This window comes from Liolophura sinensis, chromosome 10 (genome assembly GCF_032854445.1).
Source record: "Liolophura sinensis isolate JHLJ2023 chromosome 10, CUHK_Ljap_v2, whole genome shotgun sequence".
NCBI lineage: Eukaryota > Metazoa > Mollusca > Polyplacophora > Chitonida > Chitonidae > Liolophura > Liolophura sinensis.
In genome coordinates this window covers 22886411-22909335 of record NC_088304.1, presented here as the reverse complement: position 1 = coordinate 22909335, position 22925 = coordinate 22886411, and the positions used below count along the sequence as shown (strand labels likewise).

Sequence of the window (22925 nt, the reverse complement as noted above, 5' to 3'; positions counted from 1 at the left end):
ACATACACACATACATGTCCATGTGTATAAGTATACCATAAGGTCAGTATGTCAGCACAAAACCTCACACTGCTCACACCACAAGCACTGCCTTTACACCCTAGTTAAGTCTTCCCCAGAACTGACAGTAAATGTACTGTATATCTTTTCTAATCACAGGCTAAATATGCAACTGAATAATATAGACATTGATAGATTAAGAAGTAATATTAAATCACATTTTAAAAAGTTTTCATATCCCTTTCACGTACATGTAATATGGGCTTTTGGTTCCAATTTGGGCACCCAGCAAAGGTATGAAAATTTAACTCCACGTGACCCTGACCTGATACTGTACCCGTAATTTACTATGCACACTGCAATAAAAATTTCCTTTTAATAAGTCTCATCTGAATTACATGTACATCTTTCGCCTGAAACAGCAGCAGCTACTATATGACATAATGCAAAATTAGTTTTTGAAGCATGAAACTCATAACTATAAGCTACAATGGCTTAAAACTTAAATGATACGGACGGGGATAGTGTGAGGGGCAGGGAGTACAGAGGGCCAATGTGAATGGCACAGAATGGTAAAACCCCAGTATAATCCTTGAAGGTAAATATAACATATATATGTGCGTGTACATTGCAAGTCTGCCAGCCCCCAGTTACAGACATGTACACCTGTTAACCCTGGGGTATAAAGTCTCTTACACCACCTCAGTGTGGATGATTTAGCTCAGCACAACACCTCCACAGCTAAAAATACAGGTCAGGAGACAGATCTAAAAGCTACCCGTCATAATATGCAATGTACTGTAATTCTTCAACCCATGTTTGGACAGTGTTTATTCAAGCATATTCTGAAGCACTGTTAAACTTATACTTTTTGTGAATCTCTGAAATTTACTGATCTAGCCAATGTAGTTTTGTCTCCAAAGTTAAATTCCAAAATGTGTACAATTGGTACCTTTTCCTATGGGAAAAGTTTGGGGAATTTGGGTATATCTAACCACAAATGGGGTAACTCTCAAACCTGCTTAGCCTCTGTGTCGGCTGGACCTGGTACATATACATAATTTAGAAGCCTTTGTTGAATGAAGATAAAGACAGAATTTCACATACCCGCAGACTCTCATGCTTGGCTATCACAGCAAATGTACACGAATACTGTATCAGAAGCATTATCAAATAATAATACCCATATAGTAGATGTCGTTCAGGGCAACAAAACTTGAGGTCATCCAACATTATTTTATGGAGTGAAATGTATTAGATTTCTTTCATAAAAACCATAACACAAGATGGAATTGGGTATACTTGAATTGCAGCACTGATGCACACAAAATCCGATAGACTTATTTCACAAGGAGCTTAATTGGCAAAGGAAATGAAATATGAATATAGTATATCAACTTATACTAATACTGTCAATGTCGTTTTGTCTACGGTGATAGGGGCCTCCGTGGCTCAGTCGGTTAGCGCGCTAGGGCAGCGTAATGACCCAGAAGCCTCTCACCAATGCGGTCGCTGTGAGTTCAAGGCCAGCTCATGCTGCCTCCCTCTCCGGCCGTACGTGGGAAGGTCTGTCAGCAACCTGCGGATGGTCGTGGGTTTCCCCCGGGCTTCTGCCCGGTTTGCACCCACCATAATGCTGGCCGCCGTCGTATAAGTGAAATATTCTTGAGTACGGCGTAAAACACCAATCAAAAAAAAAAAAAAAAAAAAATCTACGGTGATAATTAATACAAAAGGTACATGTCCAATAGTTTGTTTCAACTTTTTTTGTGCCCATAATACACGCACATGTGCCAGCTGTTAAAATGTTTAAAATATTTCGATCTCTTTCCTGTGATGACCTCAACAGAACTTGACATAATCCAACATTATTCATATGTGTGAAATGTACATGTATTAGATTACATTCACAAACATGGTAACACAAGATGAAGTTGATAAATTATAACAAATAATCATTTACATATCTGATTCTGAAATGAGTCATCTTTGTGGGCTAAATTTGAGGTCTTAAAAAAACAAGCAAATGCTTAAACATTTCAGACCATGTGTACATGCTACCATGAAGCTGAACATTTTATCAGGAAATTAAACCTTTCCCAGCTGTAATTTCTTCCCTCCATACCCAATACAAAGTAGGTCTAATGCCACAACTAAACTGACTAAGAGCAACAGGAAGTGGGTATACAGCTTTACCAGCTGGCTGCCAGATGTTTTATGGCCACAATCAGGGCAGAAAAGTAGTCCAAGAGACAGTGAACAAAACCTAATTCCCACAAGTTCACTTTAATGTAAATGTCACCTTTGGAAATAGTACCAAGAAATAGGACATTCTTAAAGAAGCTGATGAACATCAGTTCCGTTGCAGTATTGATGCTACTGTAAATCTTTAACCTTTGGGCCACACAGAAACTGCCCCGACAGGATCTAATTTCAATATTTGTTTGTTTGATTGGTGTTTTATGCTGTACTCAAAAATATTTCACTTCACAATAACAGCAAGCATTATGGTGCCAGAAATCCAGGGCACAGCTCGAGGGAAACCCAAGAACATCCGCAAGTTTTAGTGACGCTTGTCATTCAAGTACATGTATATGTATTTGGGTTGATTTTGTACATGTGCTTCAATATCTGACATTTATTTATTTATTTGATTAGTGTCTTAAGCCATATTCAAGAATATTTCATTTATACGACAATGGCCAGCATTATGGTGGGAGGAAACCAGCCAGAGCCCGGGGGAATCCCACGACCATCCGCAGGTTGCTGCCATAATATCCTCAAACACTGGAGGTTAAAGTCACACTCAAGAAAGCTGTCCACTGCTGCCCCTTTAGCGGTTTACTTTGGATAGTGTGAGCATTGACACCAATCGTAAATGTGACATACTCGCTTTCAATGCATCTACCCACTTTTGAGCTCTGACTATGATTATAAATGAAAACCCTGTGATGGTGCTTGACTTCCAGGACTCCCTGTATATCTATATACTTACCTGATAATTAGTGCTTTCTCCATGTACCTGAACCAGTGTAACTTATACTAACTGCCCTGATGAGACACCATGAGAGATGTGAAAAGCACACCCGGTAGACATAAGGCTACCTGTACACATATACACCACAGGTAAGGTGATGCAAGTGAGGTGACTAAACACTGAAAGTGCTGGCTCACTTCCCCCAGTCTCAGTATAGTCCATTGTCAAATAATTTTTTCTGAGCCATGAGTAATACAACTGATAGCAGGTACATGGTGGTATTTACGATATTTGATACGTCTGACCAGGTAGATGTACATGTATATATCACATGTACGCTTCTTGAAGTCATAAATCCAGTCATACATCCAGGCCAAGTGATTCCAATATGAGGACATGGCATTCAGATTGTGTGCAAACTCAAGAACTCTTTTCTTGCTAAACAGCAAACAAAATTTGACTGACAGAGGGATGCATGTAACAAGGCCAGGTAAGAATTCATGCACACTGATTTACATGTATTGTTCGTTGTTCATAATTCTAAAATACCTCCAAAAACTTTAGCACTAAAAGCAATGGTGAGCTAAGTGTGCTCAAACTGACAATCTATACACAGTTGCCGTGCTTGTCATGGATGCTGGGACAGTTCCATTTTACTAATGAAATAGGGGGGCTGGGTTGTGCTGTCAAATAGTCTGTTTTCTTCACAATTTGACAGCTCACATTTTCCAGGGCATAGGCAAAATGAATTTACATATAATTTGTCAGGCCGTTTAGGTTAAAGGTGAAATATTTACCAGTACCTGACATCATGTGGCCAATAGACACTTATCCCGTGTATGAGATATGAAGAGGTGGCATCAAACAAGAAGCATCAAGGTACCTCTTACTAGTAACCCCCTCCAAAAGCGGCGAATTGCTGGCAATGCAAGCAAGCGCTAAAGTGAACAGGTTGTGCTCGATGATTAAAGACATTTCCTGTGATGCAGAACTGAGATCGGCGGTACACAAACCACTGTCTCATGCCACTGCAACCACCGTACTGAGGCATGAGGAGAGAGCGGTTGTCTTCAGTGTTATATTTTCCCGCTAATGGCTCCATTATTTCATAACAGTATGTTAGAATAGAAATAAAACGCAGTTTGCCATGCTCAAATCACTAAGATAATGCACAGCAGAGGGGGGTCGTCCACTGTTTGAGAATGAGGGGCTGCATTTTCAACCAGTGGGCAACTCTCGTCTGCTGTGCGTTATCTTGATGATGTGAGCATGGCAAACTGTGTTTTATATCTTAATTATCTCATGTGTTCATAACGTACTATGCTGACCGATACATTTGTTGGTGAGTCTCAAGGATGGATGAAACTGGCTAAACATACTTGATGAACGTCACACAAGTAAATATCAGACAGACTCTAAATTAACATAAGATTCCTGAATGCCTTTAATCTTTTAAATTTCAGTCTTATGGATAGAAGACAATGTCTATATATATTAAACTTTATACATGTAGAATATTAAATAGACCCTTCATAAACTAAATATCGGGTGTTTAATGCCTTTCTCTAAATACTGACAAGCATTTATGACATTTACAGGTATGAGTCATCAGAAAGAAACAGGTCAAAGCTGTGTGAGCACATGTACCTGGCAAACCTTTAACCACATTGTCACAGCCGAACCAGAGACAACTATATTCGACCACACAGCCTCAATGGCGGTTACAGGCAAGTCATCATTCAGGAGGACCAGTGATGATGCTTTCATCAATGTGATCACAAACTAGGCAGGGGTTTAGCCAGAAATGTCACAGAAGGTGTCCAAACAGCCCTACTAGTGGCCATTTTGTTAGAGCAGAGTGTCCAAATTGTCCTATCTCTCCCATGTTAAAAGTGTTGACAACAGGCTGTCCAAATTGCACTAGTTTTCTATCTCCCCCCCCCCACCCAAATCTGGTCTATGTCCACCTGGACAGGTTGCTGGCTAACCCTATAACAGTAGATGGTGATCAATATGTCTAACTGTATACCACACATCACTATGATTCAGTCAGTGGTTCACCTCAGAAAAACAGGTGTACATCCACATCTATGCTATCTTATCAAATACCTAACTTGTCTGCGGCCCCATAACTTCTTTAAATCACACTACTACAAGATGCCAGTTTTCATACACAAATGCCCTACCAGATCTGTATGCTTTTTCGTTTTTATTTTTTTTTACGTATGTCAATAAAGCTGTAAACTTCTTTAGACCATACTACTACAAGATCCCAGGTTTCCTACATTAAGGCCCTGCAAGATCAGTATGCTTTTACATGTTTTATAAAGCTGGAAAATATATTAATAAAAAGGTACTGTTTATACCGTATGCTAAAAGTTGGATGAATTTGATGGTCTGTCACATTTCCTGATTTACATCAACAACAGCATTATAATTTGATAAATCATTAACATTCTAATCACAATCCAGGTGTCCAGAAACCAGTATTACACAGGTACTGTGTGTCAACAACCTGTGAATGAAAAACAGAGCTGTCGGCTGAGGTTGTCACTGCCAAACCGGGAGGTTCATATAGAACAAATCACACATATACTGACACAAAAAAGCAGGTTGAGCTGCACGGTTCAACAGTGGTGTATGATAACGGAGAATGTCAAGGTCCACATACCTGGCATACCTTCTCCACCGCTAGGGTTAATAACTCTAGTCCTGTGCGTCTAAGTTCGTTCAGGTGTACTTTATACTGACACAGGTACACAAGGAAGTACATTTAAGGTTGTTAACTAGAGTGCACAGGTTCAACACCTGTTCTGTAGTCAGCAAAGTAAATTTAATGCTGTGATCACCTTCTGAAAGCTAGGACTTACATTAATTATTCAACTTTTTCAAACTACCTCTGTGACAAAAATTTTAGAACTTTCAGAGAGGAGTATGGGTTGTTGAGAAATAATCTATACATTTTTATGAAGTTTGTATCTTTAGTGACACATGCAACTCATTTTAGAGTGATTTTCAATTGTATATGTAAATTATGCTGAAAGCGCATTACAAGATTGACATTACACACACACACCTGTCATGGAGATTGAACTTCAGGTGATTTTAGCACTGTGGCCACACCTGCCAAAATACCATGATACATATCCACATCTCCACAGCATTAGTGGAGATTACAATTCCAGTTCAAGTGACCTCAGCATTAAGATCAGATCTGCATTAATGCTGTGATGCATATCTACAACTTGTAAAGTCAGAATATCAACTTCCATTTAATGGGATTTGTGACTTGGGGACAGATTTGTGGAACTGAGCTCCAGGATTTTATATCTCCAGCTTTCAAGCACACAATGCTGTTCATGTGAAACTCTTCCATCACATATTTACCCCTGCTTTGAGGGTTCTGTTGCTGCTACATGCATGATGCCAGTTGCTTCATTAGTGTGATGTAAGTTGCTGCGCCTAGCAATGACACCAGTTTTGGTATTACAGAGCGTTGTTGTATCACAGTTCTGTGACTCCAGATGATGAACCATGGCTTTGTGATGCCAGCTGTTGCATCACAGCTCTGTGATGCCACTTGATGCATCACTACTGTGATGTCACTTGATGCATCATGGCTTTGTGATGCCTGATTTTGCATCATAGTTGTGTGATGCCAGTTATTGCATCACAGTCTTGTGATGCCAGTTGCTACATCACTACTATGTGATGGCAGATGTTGTATCACAGTTGTGTGATGCAAGTTGTTGTATCACTGCGTTGTGATGCCAGATGTTGCATCATAGTTGTGTGATGCCAGTTGTCACATCACTACTCTGTGATGCCAGTTGTTTAATCTCGGCTCTGTGATGTTTGTTGTTGTATCATAGCTCTGTGATGCCAGTTGCACATGTACAGGGTACCAGTAGTAGTAGAAGCTGGACAGACAGTCTGGGTTACATTTCTGCAAAGCTATACTTAGCCACGTCGCTCACTTAGCTGGGACAAAAACAACAACAGTGAACAGAAACGTGGATAGAGAAATCAATGAAGATGGGAGGTGGCGGTTAGTGCAGAATCCCCTATAACCCAGTGTTAGTAGCCGAGTCTACTACATGGACTGGCAAGGCCTGAGGACACATGAATGCTGTTCCTTTGTACCCATAAAGGGACGCCAATTTTATTTTGTGTGTAGTCGGCTATAGAAAAAAACCCAAAAGCAAAATAAAAATAATAAAATTGAAAATCCATCTTTTTACCTTGTTGGATGTCTACTTTTTCTTTTATGATTATCCAATTTTTTTGGGGGGGAGGGGAGGCTTTATGATCATGTGACTATGTCTCCAACATGAGAAATTGCCATGACAGTCCATAACTTCTACAAATTAGATGATTTCCAAGTTTCATTCCCATTCTTATTTTTGCACCCTCCAACAAGAGTCAAAAAGATTTATTCTACCTGTAAAACATTGCTTAAAACATGTGTGATCCAACTTCAACAAATGGTATGGGGGTAGGCTTGACACAGTAGACAGACGTGACAATATTTTACAGCCGATTTAAAGACTTTCTACATTCTTTCACCACCATCAATTCTGTACATGAACGCAGAATATTGCTGCCAAGGCAAATTATGTAAGCCTATTCAAGGATGACATCTGGATTCAATCAGTAATAATTAAGAAGCAGTATGGAAGACAGATGGGCTACATGTACATATATGGTAATTCAACAGGAATAATAAATATCAAGCCTGCTGAAAAAAAAGTCCATGGAGACACTAGTAAGAATAGATGATGTACATAACCATAATAATTTATGCACACACATAATACTGTAAACTGTATCTTGTGTGCCCTGTCAACAAAAATAAATTTTGCACGCCTACAATGGAGAGGAGATAAGTAGCAAAGGTAAAGACAAGTGTACCATACTTCCTCTTCTTCTTTTCTGTACCTTTTCACACATGAAAGAGCAACTTTCAGTGCAATTTATGCATATTTTTGATTTGATTTTGGAGACAAAACCACATTGGTTGGAGTTGCCAGTTTCACGACTTCAAAAAAGTACAATTTTATCTTTCCACACAAAATAAATCTGTCAGAATATGCTTGAATAAACACCTTGCAAACGTGCGGAAAGGTTGAAGAATTACAGTAGTTCTGTTAATAAATCCAAAAAAAATGATTCACAAAATTTCATGTTAAAACTCTTTTGAATGAATTAATGTGACAAAGTGTTCAAGCCACAGACACAAGTAGGTCTACTTTCAACTGTACACATGAATGCTTTGCTTTGTTTCCTATTACAACCTTAAAATAAAGTATATTTATCAATCTGGGCAGCTACAATCACAGCCGACAACCACAAACTTGCAAGTACAATACACACGTGTCCTTAGAAGTGCCAATGCATGACACATCCCCCCCCCCCTCTACATCTGGGGTGGGTAGGCAAGCCAAATTAGCACTTATAACACACAGATTCTACATGGAGAACTGGGAAATCAAATTAACCTTCAGTTATTTAACATTTCCGCCATCCTTGAAATAACTCTGGTTCATGATTTCTATTTATAGCGGTTAACACTTGACTTAGCACAAATATGTGTATGCATGTGTAAAATATTTATATATACACACTTCTGCTAATAAAAGGTGATAATCAATCTTTACATTATATATCCCTATATACATATATATATAGAGAGAGAGAAGATTTAAGGGAAAGTGCACCTATGTGTACATATGTATGTATGTACATATTATACAGGTATAATGCTCTGTAATAATAGGTAAAAGTTTTTCAGAGGCATTCATACACACAATATGTTACATTGTGTTACATGTAGCCAAGGATCTCGACTGTGATCTATTAATATGGGTTTAGGGGTAAATACCATAAGGTTGGCTAGCGGTCCTCGCCTTTCAGTTTATATAAGCCACCCTTAGAACAAGGTCTCGGGCTACATGTATGTTACATGCTATCCATGTAGGTAAGAATTTCTGCTTCAGCGGGTATCGGCAAAATTTCCGTGCACTTTTAGAAGTCAGCTGTTTGAAAATGAGATCAGTACTGCTTTAATAAAATAGGGCATAAATTGATGCAATGTACAAGTTATCTATGCAGCCTTATTGTAACGTGATAACATGAACTGTGTAATATGCAATAAACAGGTAAATAGGTACACTGAAGCATTTAGGTCCTTATAAATACCCCCTCTATCCCATTAATTTTTTTTTGTATTCATTTTAAGCTTGTGATAAATGTGTTCTTTGACTTCAAATGAAAATATTATCCAGTCATATTTATAGATTTGAACGCCAATATGGCAGAAAATAATGGATGGTAACAGTTCATGAAATCTGAGAAGGCTGCAAAATGTTCATCCATGCAAATGGATTAGATGTTTAATGTGTAGGGCACGTTCTGGAAGAAAAACTCAAGATATTCAACAGATGGTTGTGAAAAAAAAAACCCCACAACAGTCTAGATTTAGAACTGGCACAGAGAGAAATCAATGATTTAGTCGGCATGACCTACACAAAGCCTGCATAAAACCAGCCGCTCCACTCCTCCTCTTGGCACGCGGTTCGCTCGGACTAATAGCTCTATGGCTGTCGATACAATAATGACATCATTTCCTCAGTAGTTGGTTAGTGCGAGCAAAAAAAAAAAAAAAAAACTGCAAAAGGCAATATGTAGAGAAAGAGACATCACGGTAAGGGATCAATAAAAGCTGCCACGACACCAAAGACAGATGCATCTCTCCCATCCCTATCTCCCTCACCCCTATCCTCTTTATCATGCAGGCTTCTGGTACAGACTTCAGCTGATGATATGTTAATTCATTAACATTGTCACACAGATATTGCAAAGCTCACACGGAAATAGCCTGACTCTTGCAACAAAGCTGTATTTATGCTGGATTTATTGGCTAACTTTAAAAGTATCATCAAAGGCAGATAAGCCATATTAGTATATTTAAGCCACTTTTAAAAAAAAAAAAAAAATACTGCTGGGACTGAAGATGTGCAATTACTCCTGCAATCATATTAGAATGTACACAATCAGAAATTAACATGTATATAAGTGCATTTTATTTCATCCCTTCTAACAATAACAAATATGAATGTCTTCATTATCCTAGTCTATGTGTTATGTTCAAATCTCCCATATTCTAACTAGCCGGTATGAACAAGTCTTCCATAAATTCAACAACAGACTGCATGTTTTCGTATATTAGGGAAATCTTATTATCCAGTTGGACAGGTAATTTATTTATTCATTCATTTATTTGATTGGTTTTTACACTGTGCTCAAGAATGTTTCACTTATACGAGGCTAGCACTGTGGTAGGAGGAAACTGGACAAAGCCAAGGGGAAAACCAGACCATCATAAGGTTGATGCCAGACCTTCTCACGTACGGCTGAAGAGGTAGCCAGCATGAGCTGTACATCACAACAACCACATTGATGAGAGGCTCCTGGGTCATTGCGGGCTAATGAGCCCGTATAAACTCTTCAACCAAGGAGGCCCCAACAGGTTATTTTATAATTTCTGTGAAATTCATATCATGTGGGCATCTCTAAGCAGTACATTTTAGTCTTCAACTGTAGGAGACTTTTTTCAAATTGGACCTAAAGTTATCCTTTATAGGTCAAATTTCTACAGAGGAGAGGAGAGGAGAGGAGAGGAGAGGAGAGGAGAGGGTCGACTGGTCGGATTGCTTGACAATATTCTACATACAAAACGTCAGTTTATTATGTGGAATGGGCATCTGAAAGTCAGTTATTATCTCATCCCTGCATGCATATCCTGAAGTACCCCTCCAGAGTAAGTGGACTGACCGGCAGCCTCATCATCAATGAGCACAATATAGTACACAGTCAGGAAATGATTTTGCTAAGGCATGGTAGAAATTCTTCAAAGTAGGTTAACCAGTATATATACATCCATGTATGACTCATATACATCATGAATGAAGCAAAAAGGATTGCAATGACCAAATGACTGTCTTTCAGAGAGTCATGCATACTGGCAAACTTGCCCACATGTGACAGCGAGGACATACTGATGAAAGGCAAGTGATAACCAGTGTAATTCATGCAACACTACACACTACAGCGCACTCAACCTTTTATTGACAGAAAGGCCTAAAGAACCATGAGAGGCAGGGAATCGTGGAAATTCTGCCTGAGAATGGTTTTCTGCCCATGTCATGTGTGAAATAGCCACCTTAGCCACTCTGCCACGACCTGCTCCCTGTGACTATACTAGTCATGCTGGCAAATCTAAAAGGTGAACTTAGAATTGCCTCAACAGGTGACACTCCTACCTACATCTGGTGAATTCCAGCACTGTGCCCCAATAACTGACACTCCTGCCTATATCTGATGATATTCCAGCACTGTGCCCCAACAGGTGACACTCCTACCTACATCTGGTGAATTCCAGCACTGTGCCCCAATAACTGACACTCCCGCCTATATCTGATGATATTCCAGCTCTGTGCCCCAATAGCTGACACTCCTGCCTACATCTTGTGAATTCCTGCTCTGTGCCTCAATAGATGACACTCCTACCTACATCTGGTGAATTCCAGCTCTGTGCCCCAACAGGTGACACTCCTGCCAGTATCTGATGATATTCCAGCTCTGTGCCCCAACAGGTGACACTCCTACCTACATCTGGTGATATTCCAGCTCTGTGCCCCAACAGGTGACACTCCTACCTACATCTGGTGAATTCCAGCTCTGTACTTCAACAGGTGACATTCCTGCCTATATCTGATGATATTCCGGCTCTGTGCCCCAACAGGTGATACTCCTACCTACATCTGACGGACTATTACACAGTAACACGCACATGAATGATTCCCTACCTTGTAAAAACATATCCTCACTGGCAGACAAAAAAGCTACTGTGACGTCACTGACTGATCAGATGGAAGTGCTTAAAGATTTTTTGGCCTGCTGCTTCCAATAACCAGCAGGCCTCTTTCATGAATTCTGGAGATGGATACAACACCTCTGTGCAACAATCCCATTGTGGGAGAGGACTCCACATAAAATATACATGCCACAGATGCCAATAAATACAGTACTTGATATGCGAAGACACTAGAGTCTTGGTCTATATGCATATGAAAAATAAGGAAGAGATCATGTTCATGAACTTTATCGCTAACAAGGATTAATAGCAAAGCTGAAGCTGCACCGACAAGCACAAGCACACTGTAAAACAAGCCCGTGACTTCAGTAAATACTGCGTATGCATGGACAGCGACACTTCAAAAATCCTGCTAGTAGCTGGAAGATTTTGATAGTCAAAGGTGCCTGATACTTATAAAATACATTTTAATCACTCTTTATTATGTCCTGAAAAGCTGTACTACTTGTACCTTGTACTACTTGTACGTATGAGAACGGACATCTACCACATACAGTACCATTTTTTTTTTTTTTTTGCTGTAAGAGATGCATCTAGGAGTACTGTATGAATTATTTGGTTATTAAAAACACTCAAAGTTCTGTAGGAATAAGCTCATTTCACAAAAGCTTTGAACGCTTCCTGGAATTTCCTGGGACTTTTATAATGGAACAGACAAAAGTTTTACCGATCACGACTACAGCTGTACCTATACAGTATAAGAACTAGGACAAATGGTAGATTCTGTAATTCACCTGTTAACTTTTGTTAGGTGATCTACTTGCTGTAGCACAGGCAGTGTTATAAGAGTTCAAAGGTCCCCAGGTACATGTGGAACAGTGACTTGCACATTTTACATTGTACAACTTAATCATTGGCAAAACTTTTACAGTACCCTACGTATATGATTGCAGTGAGGTTTATGGGTGAACAAAAACACGAGCCCAGAGTAAAATTCTTGCTTGTTGCAAGGTATCTGGCAAACTTTGTCAAGGATGATACATACATGTACATGTACAGGGATCTACTTACCTTGTGAGACAGTTACAATGATGACATCATTGTAACCAGATGACAGAGCATCAGGCCAAAGAAATGATAATGTCATAAACCTAAACAGTAGATAACCCATCATCAAACGATTCATTTGATTGGTGTTTTAAGCCGTACTCGACAATATTTCACTTCTACGACGGCAATCGGCATTGCAGTGGGAGGAAACTGTACAAATCCAGGGGACAAGCCAGCATAAGCTGGACTGGAACTCGCAGCCACTGCACTAGTAAGATACACCTGGGTCATTATGCGGCGTTTGCGTGCTAAGCACTAGGTGGCACTAGAATGCCTTACCTGAATGCCAAGTTACATGAACATTCACATTGATAAATGTCTTTCTACCTGAACTGGGCTTGCCCCTTTCTGCTTTTAATTTATCCTGGCATGTTTCAGGTATTTCTGCATATATTACATCTACATTACACACAACTGCTAACATATTTAGATACATGTGCTCCTGACCTGGTGACCTCGTTTTAGCCGCCCTAAATCATCAATGGCATACTTCAGTCCTGCTGCCAAAAACAAACTGGTTCCTGAGAAAGGTTGCCATGGAAAATTACAGGCGGTGGATAGGTCAAAGCCCTGCATCTGACCTCCAGTGACCTACTTTAATATCACTATAAAGGTCACAATCATGTTAGATGTTGAACAATATTTAGCACATATCATCTTTTCTTCTTGTCGTAAAGAGGAAAGCTTCTGTTTTTGTAAACAGCACTTTACTGTTAACTATTCAAGCCTCACCCCCTACCCCCATCCATCTTAAATACAAAATTTCACTTTTAGTTTCTGCTGACCTTATTACATTTAGCATTGATAAACACGCCACAATGTTTGCTCTACCATTCTAGAAGGAATTCCAAACTAAACTGGACACTGCTGCATTGGACTGAATGACTGATTGATGTAAATGAGAATTATAGGTGCAGAAACCTGAGTGCCCAAAGAAAACCACCACCTTTTGGTAAGTTACTGGCATGTCATATTGCTGTAGGACAAAACTGGTTTCCAGTGAATACTGGACTGCTTCCTACGAGTGCCATCTTCCATTCATTTGTCACAAAGGCCCTACGAACACTGAGAGCATGGGACTCCACAAATTCCCTGACTAAAAGCAGTTGTTGTTCAAGCAGTATTCCAAAGCACCTGCATCCAATTCAACAGATCCATCCTACGCGTAACACTTAAAAAGTACGAGAAAACGTTCTGATGGTAAACAAATGGGGTGGTGTCTGACCAGATTCAGTGTGTCTTCTTAGATGTGGCAATATGACTGCCCTACGATATATTGCATGCCACAAATCACACTGACTAACTGTGGGAGAAATGTACTCAACTGGATACAAGCATGCTTAAATCAATGACGAATTCAACTAGATGCTTCAAGTTGCAGAAAAGTAGAAGTTGGTATTTGACTAAAATCATCGCCCAACTGGACGCGCCAAGTGGCTTCCAGTCTCTCGCAAATGCTTCAAGTTCCCCAAAAAACAGCTGGGTCTACACTACACCCAACTTAAAGTGGAGGTGGACTTCACCACATCCTGTTTCAAATGAATGAAATGTAACTGCAGTAAAATACTTCTGTACTAAGTTGTCACTGAGTAAAGCAGATTATTACAGGTATATAATAATAGACCCTCCCCCGCCATACGTGGGAAGGTCTGCAAGATGGTCGATCTGTTGATGGTCGTGGGTTTCCCCTGGGCTCTAAGCGCTTTCCTCCCACCATAATGCTGGGCATCCGTCATCGTCTAAGTGAAATATTCTTGAGTATGGCGTAAAACACCAATCAAATAAATAAATAAGTCATTAATACAGTAGACTACTTTATGTAGCCACCTAGTGTAACAAAGTTAGGCCAATCAGTTTACCTGTGCACGGTTTTAACAAACAACAAGTTTCCATGTTCATGACCATTTACACTAACCAGTTAGCTAAAAGGTTTTATGAGCATAATGTCAAGGGTCATTTTTAGCTACATGTGCAAAATACAAAGGCCTCCTTTAATGATGAAACAATAATACATGCACCTGCATACCTCTAATTCATACATGAATAAACAATCTTTTGATGTATTCACCACATTAATATGACACGACCCTAAACCAGTTCTCTCTCCACGTACTGTGTACAGACACCGTCTATTCACTTAAAGATTTACTTATCCTGGTAAAAGGAAGACTTGTGTAATAAGATTTTTACACCTGTCTGATACAATGCATGTATTTGTTTCTGCTGCAGGTCAGGTAGTATTCCATTACAAGCATTTCCAGCTAATTCCACTAAACCCATTACGTATAAACCCCTCTTTTCCGCCTTTCCTTCCATACATCACGGTCAATTGGGAGTAATGTTAACCACATTTACCAGATCTATATTATCACCCAGAATTGCATATATTACATGCAACAGTCTATATGAATCCACATTTGATCACATTTGCAACTTACACTGCACTCAAGAATGTGCTATTTGTAAAACAGTAGCTCTACTAAAACTTCCAGTAGCTGCAGAGACAGTCATGGCAAAACTACCTCCTTTTTACTCCGCATACATTCATGGTATCAATGACATTGACAGTATGTACGAATTTTTAGCAAAGAGCAGAAGTAAATCCATATACATGTGCAGGTCAGCTTAATCACCATGTTTACTTGAAACACCTCATCATCACAAGTGACCAACAGTTACCCCCCTTGTCTGACAACTCATTTTCAAGTGTCAATGAATGAAAACTTGTACATGTATCATGTTAAACCTGTTGAAATTATTTTTTTATCTTTGGCAAAACAGGATTGGAACAATATTAGATTACTCAGTCATCTCAATCTGTTCACTGACACTCTTACCAATATATTTGCTCGAAATGAAATTGCTTGAAATAAGATAATATCAAATTCACATGAAACAAAAACTACTGCTTTCCACTACTTGTTTCAATGTAAAGCTGATGTGAAAACGGTCACTTCTGACCTATATTTAATGATTTCCTTCATTTATGAACGTCAAGCACTTTTCTCCAACAGTGACATCTACAACATGCAGACTCATGTAGACTAAAACGATCAGGGCCTGGGGATACATCTAAGGACCTAGGGATACATATCAGGGCCTGTGGATACATATCAGGACCTGGGGATACACATGAGCACATTGTTGTCTGTCATAAAATAACCACTCTTCATTCAGCAATTTTGTCCACAGTATGTGTAGTAGTTTGGTTGACAAGCATACATGTACACGTTGTACAGTCCTGATCAGGTGTGTCAGCGTTCAAAATTACCACCGGACATGTCCGGCAAAAAAATGGTCTTGTCCGTCAGAGTTTAGGTGCAGCACTGACAAGTGTCCGGTTCAATATTTGGCAATGAAAATTTGCACGTACATGAAACTCTTCTACTGTGATGAGTTTTCCAAATTGGCATTCGAGTGGATTCATACGAGCGCCTTTTATTCGTAAGAAAACATCAAATTACTTCAAACCATCACATCATTGGAAAATACTGTTTCCATCAAATATACCAGACTTACTGTACAAGACTTTCCTTGTTACGTACATAAGATTATCCTGTTCCCGTGGTTTTTCACTGAGCAAAGAGACACATGGTGCATATTGCGACATGAAGGTCACAGGGACAGGAGTGCGACGCTGAGAATATGGTAGTCGTTGGCAACGAAACGAAAAATAATAATTGCAGCATAGTTATTAATTTCGGGTTTATCAAGCGATCAACTAATGGATCATTAACCGATTCAAGCATTGAAACTAATCCAACAACAAGTTAGTTACAAGATGATATTTCAAGGAAGATTGGAAGCCATGTATTGCCCCCAAATTACAGAGACCGCATATAACCCCCCAGGTCAGTTATTAAAACAATTACATGTCAAAATTAAAGTACATAGTACATTTAATCATATATGGGTCAACTGTACAACGCAGAGAACTGGTCTAAGAATTGCAAAAATGTTTGGTAACTTTTAGGGATGAACAGGACAACTGTCCTGATGGCTTTACTGCCAAGTTCTATCACTGCATGTGCCATACACATATACCATATACATACATGTACACAGCGATATATGTACATGCACCTTCCCGTATGAAGTATTTCACCTAAAAGTTCAGCATTTTTCATGACACATTACGCTTAATTCCGCTTAATTCTATTAATTCTCAATTCTTATATTTCTGAGTCCTCATCAAAAGTACCATTTTAAATGCTCCTGAAGGTATATATTTAAAGACTAAATTTACCCTAAATGACCTAAAATTTGACCACAAAAGAGCATTCTGGAGGCAAATAAATGTCATGAGATATTACTTCTGGTGCTACAATTTACATTTTCCCAGTAGGATATCATCCTACCTTCCAAACGCCTCTCAAAGCACTTTTCTAAAATCAAAAAAACTTCCCGAATCTGGAAAAATTGAGCAACTTATTCACAGAGGAAATTTTAGGCCATTTAGGGTGAGGTGAAAATACTGTAAGTTAAATGGGCAACACTGAGTTCAACCCATGCATCTACTGTATGTAGACAAAACTGTTGGCTTGATTGACAAACTTCAGGGCTTCACCAAACGTCTAGTTTTAACGGTCCAGACATAATATAGCTAGTGTAAACATCAACATGTAAACATGTGAAAAGGCTGAGGATATATGGTGCATATACATGCACATATGTAAATCATGCACATAACAAATTGGCAATGAGGAATCCATCCAAGCCTGCTTATATGTAGTCTGGCCCCTGATACCAACATCATCTTACAATAAGTGGGCAGTCATACATGATTTATCCATCTTCTGCTGAATACTAACTAAGAACCTTCACATCTTCCTGTGCAGTTTCTAACAACATACAGATTACTTGTGGGCCAGGGTATAATTAGGAATGCTGCGAACACCGTGAGTTTCCACTCTGGACCGAGGAAGCCATCGGCCTTATTAAAGTGGTGATAATATATACTGTTTTGATTTATTTATTTATTTGATTGGTGTTTTACGCCGTACTCAAGAATATTTCACTTATATGACGGCGGCCAGCATTATGGTGGGAGGAAACCAGACAGAACCCAGGGGAAACTCACGACCATCCGCAGGTTGCTGTAAGACCTTCCCACTTATGGCCGGAGAGGAAGTCAGCAGTGATAATATATACTGTTTTGAAGAGGAATTAAATTACTTTAATTAAATTAAATTCCCTCACATTTTCCACAGGTTTCATGGCTAGTGCATTGCCATTTGTTTTTATCAGAATGCTATGCTTTAAAATCTAACAAAAGAAATACGGTAATTAATACCTACCACAGAATTTTGCTTCATTATTCTGGTTGGATGAGGAGGTGTACATTTTTTCAAGATTTATTTCATTCTATAGAGATGGTTAACAAGCCTTTGAGTTTTGAGCAGCTGTGAGATTATCACACCACTTGTACAAGACAACATGCAGGAGTAAAAATCACCCCCTAGATTCTTGATTATTTCAGGAGGGTGTTATTAGCACAACATGATTTTAATCCAGCATTAGAGAGAAAGGGCAGAGTGACCATGTTGTAGATATAGGTATATATACCCTGATTCTTCAACCTTTTCAACCACCACTGTGACCAATATTTTAAAATATTCTGAGAGAGCTGTGAGGTGCAGATGATTAATCTGCCAAGTTTTTTGAAGCTTAAATCTTTAGCAACAGCAACAATTCATTTCTTGGCAAAGGAAATAGTACTTTCAATCCAGTGCATAAATTTAACTGAAAAAAGTGCTTTACAAGTCGAATAAGTTGAAGATTGCAGTACATAGTCTTCAGATGTCAGTAGCTGGGTTTGAATCCTTTTTCAACATAAAAATTATAGTAGTGATAACAATGTTGATACAGACTTAGTTGAGTTTGGACATGTAAAAGTATGTTATGTCTGCAGCTTAACAATATAAGCAATGGTTTCCACAGCTAACTTGCTTAACAAGATACCAGCTTGTGCAGGTATAAAAGATAAAATGCATACAGCAAATGATATAACATCTTACTTAGGCAATTTCACTGGGCATATTCTACTCATATGATGGTGGCTAGGACTCACTGGTCAAGGTTAAATTGACTGTACCAAGAGTACCTGGTAAAGGGTAACCAAAGTCAGTCGGAACCCCATACACATGTACAGCAGCTAACATCTCAAGTATCATGCCAAAACGCCTGTTAGTCAGAATGCTCACTGTGCCGTAAGGCCACTGCAAGTCCAATTACGTGTGAGTTCTACAGGGCTATAATGTATCGCATGATGACAGTTTCATAAAGCTTGTTACAGCTCCTGTCTTTTTTTAAAAATGTAATCTCGGACATCAAAATATATGTGGTATATTCAAGTTAGCAAGCTAACTTGAATATACTACATATATTTTGATGTTTTTAGGAGCAGGCATTCTGGCTACCAGGCGTTTTCACTTTAATTCAAATCTCACAGTGTAGAAATGTAGTGAGATGTGTCTGTGACCCTGCATATCTGTGACTTGCAGTTTTAATCATGCCATCAAGCTTTACCTGCACAGAGACTTAGGAGAAAATACTGACTATAATCGTTATTAACACAACATACATTACAACGACTCGTATCCAAAATATAGTTTCTAATCCTCATCAGATGACTTTCTCCAAATATAATCCATAGGTGCCGATTTCTCTTACGGCTTCCCATATCACCTTTCAAATCACTGTCTGCTGGTCACGCTGTCGCAGGGGGGTTAAATTCCAGGATGTGCGCATTCTCAAATACAAACATACAAAGGCATAGCTTCAGATGTTTAGTTTATTTAAATGCATACATAATAATTACCGGCAGTTGTCACACGAAATGACCCAATCTAACGATGCAGTTTTAGGTTACTCTTATCCATAACAAGTGTCATTCTGTAAGACTGGTTGGAAGTTGGAGGTTACGTGACCACCCTTATCTGTCGAAATCACAATGGCCGTTCAATGCTAAAAAGCATTGGGGGAAAAGGTCACTTTTTGCCACCTGCTAGCGACCAGTAAGACCTAGTTGCTGTCAGCGATTCAAAAATAGGCATTTTCCCATGCAATAACGTTGGAGGGACTGTTTTCTTCACAAACACTGTTTGTTACTAAGGAGATCACGTGGTCTCTAGCTTCTGTTTCGTCTTACAGAATTCCAGTTAAACGACATCCACAAGGGAATTGCAGTTGAAGCAACATCACAACAGCTTCGCAAAACAGCCCCCTGAATGACAAATGATGCTACTAAAGGTAAACATATGCTTAAAAAATAGGAAGTTGTAAAACTTTCTGCAACATCAACAAACCAATTTACCTCTTCCCAACAGATGGTATTTTCTACCACGACAGCCTAATTTCTGATCCCAATATATTTGTAAACCTTTTAGGCATTACCAATGTATTTATCCTGGAATCAAACATCCTTACGACCTCAGTAGCAAGTTATTGTGTACCCTAACCTAAAAATTTATTTACCAAATCATTTATCTAATACCACCCTTTATCTATCCTCATACAACACTTGAAGACAGTGGATTTTATTAACTTAACGAATATATCGCTACCCTTATTCAATTTACACGCCTACTTCATCCGAAATCTTTTTGATCACACTAAACGAATTAGCTTACACAAAACATCACACATGTCTGCAGGTTGTCTTTTCACTTCGTTTAAACACTATTATCTTTCCGCCTTTGTTATCAAACGGAAATGTTTTGATACATAGGGCGACCAGTGGGTCGTAGTTCCTGTAAATAAGCGTGAATTACAAACCTGGTGTTTGAAGGTTTGGAGCCAGGTCCACGTCTCGCTTTCATGGACGTCGACATCTTGGCCATTCGACGTTCACAACTTTGAGAAGAAATCGTCTTGGTTCCCAGGTCAGCCTCAAGATTTCATAGCAGACAGCGACCTCACTCCAAGGCTATACAATGCCTCTATTTAGTTCTCCTCGACTAAAAGACCTTGTCGCAATATATTGCGATATTTGGGTCAAAATTTCAGTTCACTTTCGAGGACTTGGGACGTCCTTTCAAGTGCGCTGCGATACCAATATGGTGGAGATTTCAGGAAATGGGTTGTGCTCAGGCATGTATGTGATGTCACTCTTTCTGACAAAACCCAAGTTCTGCTTTCCGTTAAACAGAAAATTACAAACAGTGTTCAGTTATGCTCGATGGCTATTTCACACGCTTCGGTTTGGCATGATGTTCAACTGATTTGACAATAATTATTGGTACTCTTTTTCTCGCGAAGGGATATTGACATTTCGTTTGTGGCAGTATCACACCGCTTCGCTGGGTTCACTACAGTGTGCACTGCGTGAAAACCACCAATTCAGTGGAACTTGTGTGATCGTGAAGCTGCATCTAGCAAAACAGAGACATTCAGAAAGAACTGTGGCATTAATAAGGCCTACAAATGAAGTATTGGGCATATTGGATATTTGTTATTATGCTGAGGACACGATGCAGTGTCACGCACATGTACTGTCGCAGCGTAAGAACTGAACTACTTCTGAGTTATGTAATGCACATGCGCGTCTCAATTTCCGGTAGTCACACAGGCTTCCCCAGAAATACCTGATATTCCCATCAATCGGCTGTAACAATATTGGCAGAGAAATCTCGTAAATCTTTGACGAGCTGACATGATAATATTTGTTACAGATTATTTTGTGCTGGAACATGTAGAGGAACTAAAAGTGCATGAGTTTTTGGCCTGAAAATGACGCAGTACCACATATATACATGTTTTTTTAAAATTTGTTCATTGCAATTTTTCTAAGCTACCGGTACATGTTTATAGTTCAGTCATAGAAAGAGCTATATAGACAAATCAAAAATAAATAAAGAATAATTAACATATAAAAAAATAAAAACTTTTAAAAATTTAAGGGATTTTTGGCAGAAAATCCATATTTGCTAATCAAATCAAAATGTCTCTATATACCAAAAAACAGATGTAGCTTTTCCTGTAAATATCAGACTCGTTCCTGTATTGTTTGGTGTTGAAATGATCCTAAAGTTAAAAAATTGTGATGAGGCCCACTTCATAAATGTTAGGAACTTTCTTTCTCATTTTGAACTGCAGCATGTGCACAGACGAAGCGGACATTTCGTGAAAAGTAATTATTTGGACTATTCTGAACTAACAGAAAAAAATTTGTACTGATCCATTTTTTGGCCAAAAATCTCCGGTACAGCTTCTTTAAAAATTAATAATTTTCAAAATGTATATATTAGTTATTAGTTTGGGAGACTGTAAAATACTCAGTTCAACAGCCCCAATCTGTATATAATTGTGATACAGGTCTATATTGATACATAAATATTTAACACCGGTATCTGTTTCTTTATCAGCAGTTCCACGAAAAGCACAAGTACATGTAAATACTATTTGAAACGAGATGTCCATGGTTGTTTAACTTTCATCATACAGCAGATATGAGTTCAAATGCGCACCAATTACATTGTAAACATAACAAAACTAAAAATAACTCAAAACTTCAAACAATGATAATTTATCTTGTGGAGAAGGGGGAGGGATTGGTGTTGAAGATTTTCATGCCGGTATAGGACGAACAATGTAAATTTTTGGGGTATAATATTGTGGACAGCACCACTACTGAAAACCGGAAATATTACGGATACGCACGAAAGTAGGCGAATCTTGCAGGCGCGAGCGAAATGTGATGCGACTGTTACAGTAAACTGAAGTCGCAAGTACCGTAACATTTTGAAGCTTGACAACAGCTGATTTTCTAGTCCGTGAGATAAGGCCACACCCTTGCATAGCGGTAGGTCATTTTAACACATGACTTGTCAAGTGTAAACTCGAGATCGATGTTTGTTTTCATTTGCAGTAATTTGTGGATTTTTTTTTTTTTTTCATGACTAACAAGTGAATCATTTCATTATGTTAAAAAGCATTGGCTTGCACTTTGAGATATCTTGCTGA

The 22925-nt window shown here is 38.9% G+C and overlaps 1 protein-coding gene across 2 annotated transcripts in view; it reads right to left on the bottom strand.

Annotated features, from left to right (window-relative positions):
• Window positions 1–20994, bottom strand: part of LOC135476197 (ataxin-2-like protein) — a 49870-nt gene extending 28876 nt beyond the window's left edge. For both annotated transcript variants that reach the window (XM_064756139.1, XM_064756140.1), the window contains exon 1: window positions 20739–20994. In XM_064756139.1, the coding sequence (XP_064612209.1) occupies window positions 20739–20803 (65 nt within the window). In that variant the 5' untranslated portion in view covers window positions 20804–20994. The remainder of the gene's footprint in view (window positions 1–20738) is intronic.
• Between the last annotated feature and the right edge of the window lie 1931 nt (window positions 20995–22925).